This window comes from Lepidochelys kempii, chromosome 2 (genome assembly GCF_965140265.1).
Source record: "Lepidochelys kempii isolate rLepKem1 chromosome 2, rLepKem1.hap2, whole genome shotgun sequence".
NCBI classification, from domain to species: Eukaryota; Metazoa; Chordata; order Testudines; family Cheloniidae; genus Lepidochelys; species Lepidochelys kempii.
In genome coordinates this window covers 10,273,767-10,279,915 of record NC_133257.1, presented here as the reverse complement: position 1 = coordinate 10,279,915, position 6,149 = coordinate 10,273,767, and the positions used below count along the sequence as shown (strand labels likewise).

The following is a 6,149-nucleotide window of genomic DNA, read 5'->3' as shown; positions in this document are numbered from 1 at the left end:
TATTCAGAATCTCATATCTAAACTGTACCATTAAATGTATTCACCTAAATTTGGGTTATTGCAGATTATGTACTAAAAGTATCTTCTGACTTTTAAACCAGATTTTGTACTTTTGGATAGTCGAAGCACTTCACCCAGATGTACAGACACTCTTTCCTTAACCTATGTATTATATAATTTTAACATTATTATATACTGTTGAAAGATCCATGTTTCACCCTAGATATGAGCAGTGATAGGTTAGTTAAGGGCTCACCTTCAGTGTCTTACCTACATCACATGGGTGCTAAAGCCTGTTGTTTGTAGAATACTTTGAGAACTTCTGACTGAAGGCGCTATAGAAATGCAAAGTATCCATCATGACATGTAACTAATGTTACATTAGTTTAGCTAATGTGATTCTGAGCTGTAATGCAAGCCAGCCTATAACAATGGGCGCACTTACAGGTGCTCAAATACTATAGGGAAAATTGTGGCTCTCATTTAGCACACGCGGATTTGCATGGGACCAGGATTTCACCTGATTGTCTGGGTAGGTAGACAGATAAGACAAACATTATATGCACACAGGCAATATATAATAATGAAAGACGGGGAGCTCTTGAGTTTTCTTCCTCACAATCCGTCCTGTTGTACATTCACTCTGAAAGCACAAAGGTCCTGCTCTAATCTGCTCTGCAATTAGGACTACCCCTGAGCGCATCCGAGGAAGTGAGCTGTAGCTCACGAAAGCTTATGCCCCACTAGACTGGTGACTCCCTCCGGCGCCACAAGTCCTCCTTTCCTTTTTGCGAACACAGACGAACCGGGCTGCGGCTCTGCCACCTGCCACTAGCGCGCACTCAAAGCACGCTGTGGGCTCGCTACGGGCGGGGCCTCCGCCAGGCGCCGGGCGACAGAGGTGGGCAGATGCATGACGGGAGTCGTAGCCCGCCCTCTGTCACCCGGCCGCAAGGAGAGCAGGGTGGGCGAGGCGAGCTGAGGAGAGGAGCATCATGGGAGTTGTAGTCCTCCGCCTGCCCTCCTCCCAGCGTGCCCGAGCTGCCTTGCGGCAGAAAACTACCACTCCCAAAGGGCTCTGCTCCCCGGCCGGGCGCCTTTTAACGACGGGTTTGATGCCAGGGCTTGGAGCGGCGGCTGGCGGCGTAGGAAAATGGCGGCGGCGGCGCGGCTGAGCGGTGGCGGCTGCGAGAACCGTCTGGTGTCGCTGCCCCTCTCCCGGATCCGGGTGATCATGAAGAGCTCGCCGGAGGTCTCCAGCATCAACCAGGACGCGCTGTTCCTCACCGCCAAGGCCACGGTACCCGGCCCGGGCCTCCCGCCGTCCCTGCCCCGGCGCCTGGTGCGGGGCGTGGGGGGGGGGGAAGCAGCCCAGGGCCGAGCGGCTCCCCGCCCCGTGGGGCTGGGGCTGTGGCCGGGACGCCAGGGGCCTGAGCCGAGCCACGGGGCGGGGGGGGCTACCCTGCTTTAGACAAGGCTTTGGAAGCAGCTGCCCTCGCCCGCTTGCCAGCCCCTGGAGGGTGGGGGCAGGAGGAGGGCGTGAAGGAAGTAGTTCACACCGGTTCTCCAAAGAAAGGTGACTTGGTCTGACTCTTCAGGCTGTGGGTCTTTTTTTTTTTTTTTTTGGTATGTTGCAGCCTGTCACGTGGCAAAAATCCGCCTGTTAGGGGGGGCCTCTGCCATCCCCTGGCCTGCTTCCATTAAACACGCAAAAAGAAAAGGAGGACTTGTGGCGCCTTAGAGACTAACCAATTTATTTGAGCATGAGCTTTCGTGAGCTACAGCTCACATCATCGGATACATACTGTGGAAAGTGTAGAAGATCTTTTTATACACACAAAGCATGAAGAAATACCTCCCCCCACCCCACTCTCCTGCTGGTAATAGCTTATCTAAAGTGACCACTCTCCTTACAATGTGTATGATAATCAAGGTGGGCCATTTCCAGCACAAATCCAGGGTTTAACAAGAACGTCTGGGGGGGCTGGAAAACAAGGGGAAATAGGCTACCTTGCATAATGACTTAGCCACTCCCAGTCTCTATTCAAGCCTAAGTTAGTTGTATCCAATTTGCAAATGAATTCCAATTCAGCAGTCTCTCGCTGGAGTCTGGATTTGAAGTTTTTTTGTTGTAATATCGCAACTTTCATGTCTGTGATTGCGTGACCAGAGAGATTGAAGTGTTCTCCGACTGGTTTATGAATGTTATAATTCTTGACATCTGATTTGTGTCCATTTATTCTTTTACGTAGAGACTGTCCAGTTCAACCAATGTAAATGGCAGAGGGGCATTGCTGGCACATGATGGCATATATCACATTGGTGGATGTGCAGGTGAACGAGCCTCTGATAGTGTGGCTGATGTTGTTAGGCCCTGTGATGGTGTCCCCTGAATAGATATGTGGGCACAGTTGGCAATGGGCTTTGTTGCAAGGATAGGTTCCTGGGTTAGTGGTTCTGTTGTGTGGTATGTGGTTGCTGGTGAGTATTTGCTTCTGGTTGGGGGGGCTGTCTGTAGGCAAGGACTGGCCTGTCTCCAAGATTTGTGAGAGTGTTGGGTCATCTTTCAGGATAGGTTGTAGATCCTTCATAATGCGTTGGAGGGGTTTTAGTTGGGGGCTGAAGGTGACGGCTATTACCAGCAGGAGAGTGGGTTTGTGGGGGGGGGGGGTGGAACCTGGATTTGTGCTGGAAATGGCCCAACTTGATTATCATACACATTGTAAGGAGAGTGGTCACTTTAGATAAGACATTACCAGCAGGAGAGTGGGGTCGGGGGAGGTATTTTTTCATGCTTTGTGTGTATAAAAAGATCTTCTACACTTTCCACAGTATGCATCCAATGAAGTGAGCTGTAGCTCACGAAAGCTTATGCTCAAATAAATTGGTTAGTCTTTAAGGTGCCACAAGTACTCCTTTTCTTTTTGTGAATACAGACTAACATGGCTGCTACTCTGAAATTTATCATAAGTAGCAGAAAGCAGCAAGCTATTTTTGCAGTATTTAATCACATACCTGCAGAAATAATTTCTTGCTGTCTTCTGTTCCCATAAAGCCTGCTGCAGTGGTTAACTTGATAGTGGCACAAATTAAGGGTTAGTCTAAGACCCCAGTTTTGCAGTTGGCTACTCACAGAGGTACACATCATCTGCTCTCACAGAGCCATATCGAAATTGGTGGGACTCTGTGTAGGTGCAGGGCAGTGGCTGCATGCAGTTAATGGCAGGACTGGGCCCTAAACAAGGGCTTGAAGAAGCATTGCAGTCAGCTGTGTACACAGGAATTAATTTGACAGATTTCTTTTTGTCGGTTGTTTTTTATAGGAGCTCTTTGTCCAGTATTTAGCCACTTACTCCTACAAACATGGCCGTGGAAAAGAGAAGAGAGCCCTAACCTACAGTGACTTATCCCATACAGCGGAGGAATCTGAAACGTTTCAGTTCCTTGCTGGTAGGTATAGCAGTTGTGGCAAATCGATATGGGCAACTGGAAAATAAGATGCAGCTCTTACTGTAGCAGTCACTATTATTATTAAATTCTCTTTTTGGCTGTTAACCTCTGTTGCATTTAATTTACTCATGGTCCAAATAATTGACAAGCATTCTGTGTGAATGAATGAGCTGCTTTTTTTATTGATGCAAAGTACACAAAGTCATGGGACAAAATAATTGCACCTCCAATTATTGTAAGTCATACTTGACATTCCAATAACTTCAAGCTACTTCTTTCCAACGCCTTTTAATAGTATCCCTGGGTGGTGGATAGTGTCCCTAATTTAAAAAATGGGAAAGCTCAGGTTCAGATTGATTAAAGTAACTTTAAAGTCAGTTTTTAAGATCTAGGAATAAAATCAGGGAGGTAAGTGACTCCCATCTTCTGCTTTAACCAATAGACAACACTCCCTTAAATCTTTATAGTGTTTGGGGAAGCAGAAGAAGGATTTTATGAAACATCATATGTGCCCAGAACTCTCTATTGATTTTTAAATTTACAAATGTCCTTTCAGACATTGGTTTATGCCACAATCCCTGTTGTCTTAAATCCTGTACATTGATTGGGCATTTAGAATAATGCTTGCCCCTCTTCAAATAAATTCTTTGGTCTAAGGAGTGAGATCTCCTTGTTAATATTTAACTAGCGCATCAGCCCCACTTGTGGCACCTTTTAGCAATATTTCCTTACTGTTCTTGGACTCATCGTGATAGCATTACCCTGAACAGGCAGCCTACACTGAGTAGAGGGAAATAGCTTCTAAGGAGTATAAATAGAGTAGATATAATTAAGTAATACACTTAAGATGTACTTGATCAGTGTAAGTAAAAAGCAAAGCAGCATAAGTGAGTAAGACTTAAGAAATTATTATATCGGCATAATCACTTAAATTCCCTCATGGATTACTAAGAAATGATTATATCGGCATAATCACTTAAATTCCCTCATGGATTACTAATACCCTTAATCTGACAATCTCTCTAATATCACAATGGCTACATTCCTATTCCATGGATACCAGTTAGATTAGAATAACCTGACTATTCCATAGCCTAAAAAATTGCAGCCCATAGACTGTGAGGCTGTTAGTTGCTATGATCTTGATGGTACAGTAATAAATTATTCTAAATCTCTTTTGTAACTGTCAAAAATGATTACAAAAGAAGGAATTGTGCCTTTCAGATATCTTACCAAAGAAGATCCTCGCTAGCAAATACCTGAAAATGCTTGAAAGAGAGAAGAGGGATGGAGAGGTGGAGGAGGAGGATGATGACGATGACGACCAAGAGGAAGAGAGTGAGGAGGAAGATGCTGAATCTTAAGGGTGTCAAATAGCTAGTCTTTCCTGCAGTATAATGTATTGAATTGGCCCCCTGATTTTTTCCAAGCTAACCCACACTGAGTTTTTTGCGGGGAGGGGGAAAGGGGTTGTAACTTGGGAATACAGCAGCTGTATTCCCATCTGTCTGAGAATTGCTATCTTGTTTACTTTAAATTGAAACAACTGAATATTAGCCTGCTTGAAGGAAGGAATTCTGCCCTTGGAAATGGAAAGCCAGGGGAACTATACATGCAGATCTTGAGACAGAATTGGCTCAAAATATTTTAAAATATCTTCAGACAATCATTATCCAAATAGAAGCAGGCTTGTAGGCAACTTTCAGCATCAATTCCAAAGGCCCTGGCTCCATCTGGCTAGATGGGACTCCTCTTGTAGCTAATGCTTCTGCTTAACCAGTAGGGCTGTGGTGCATACTTTATATACAGTTCTTACTCTGTGGCAGCCAATGAACCAAGCACCTGAGACAGAATCTCCACCTGTTTTCTAGCATTCTGTTGGAGCGATACCCATGGACCAACGCCACAAAAACTATAATGTGGCTACTGTTGTAATACAGTCTAAATAACCAAGTCTGCAAGGAATCTGGATACAGGGATAGACCTTTTGCAATCCCTGGTGGTGCTCTGCAGCTGCATTGGTGTTAAGAAGTAGAAGCGTTAGCTCATGATGTAAATATGTATATCTAGATTTTTTTTTTTCACCCAGAGGATTCTACGTTTGTAGTTTGTCTATAGTACTCTACCTATCGACACTTGTTGTTTGAAGTTTATTAAATATAGATTGCTCTATGGCAAGAAAATGAACAGTTTTACCATTTGAGTGGTAGAGCTGGCATATTTTTACTACTATAAAAATGGAAAATGTCCTGTGTATTTTTTAAACATTTTTTACAATAAACTTTTTAAAATGTGGAAATTAATGCAGACCCTTGACAGCATTCTTTTTATAAAGGCTTTTAACTTATGCTTTGTACAGGGTTACTGTATTGTTGGGTCAGATGTGCCCACTATATATTTATAAGTGTGGATCATCCTAGCTAGTAAATAGGGGATGAGCGGTGATCTGCCACCCACTAGAAATGTGACAGATCCCTAATCCCAATTTGCCCTGGGGGCTGACTTTAGTATGTTCAGGGGAAATTGAGCCTGTGTTAGTCACCATGTCTCTGCATGAACATTAGCTGTAACATATATCTGAGAGACTGGAAGGCTACTTTACAACTGCTCTGAGAGCAGCGTGGGTGATGTCTCTTCAGTTTACACAAACTACTGCACAAGTAATAGATCAGATTGATTTAGATCTCTATTCAGGAAAA

The 6,149-nt window shown here is 44.4% G+C and overlaps 1 protein-coding gene across 2 annotated transcripts; it reads left to right on the top strand.

Annotated features, from left to right (window-relative positions):
* The first annotated feature begins 1,109 nt into the window (after positions 1-1,109).
* Positions 1,110-5,753, top strand: CHRAC1 (chromatin accessibility complex subunit 1). 2 transcript variants are annotated; one of them, XM_073330050.1, is made up of 3 exons: positions 1,110-1,342; positions 3,324-3,450; positions 4,675-5,753. In XM_073330050.1, the coding sequence occupies exons 1-3, from the start codon at positions 1,154-1,156 to the stop codon at positions 4,812-4,814; spliced, it is 456 nt and encodes a 151-aa protein (XP_073186151.1). In that variant the 5' UTR covers positions 1,110-1,153; the 3' UTR covers positions 4,815-5,753. The 2 variants fall into 2 exon arrangements, with proteins under 2 accessions (XP_073186151.1, XP_073186152.1); XM_073330051.1 differs by having other exon boundaries at positions 1,113-1,300.
* Positions 5,754-6,149: the final 396 nt, after the last annotated feature.

Bases quoted from the DNA above. Each gene is read 5' to 3' on its own strand.
- CHRAC1 (XM_073330050.1), top strand. From the start codon at position 1,154: ATGGCGGCGGCGGCGCGGCTGAGCGGTGGCGGCTGCGAGAACCGTCTG. The intron at 1,343-3,323 runs GTGCGGGGCGTG...TGTTTTTTATAG, and splicing joins CGTCCCTGCCCCGGCGCCTG to GAGCTCTTTGTCCAGTATTT. The intron at 3,451-4,674 runs GTAGGTATAGCA...TGTGCCTTTCAG, and splicing joins AACGTTTCAGTTCCTTGCTG to ATATCTTACCAAAGAAGATC.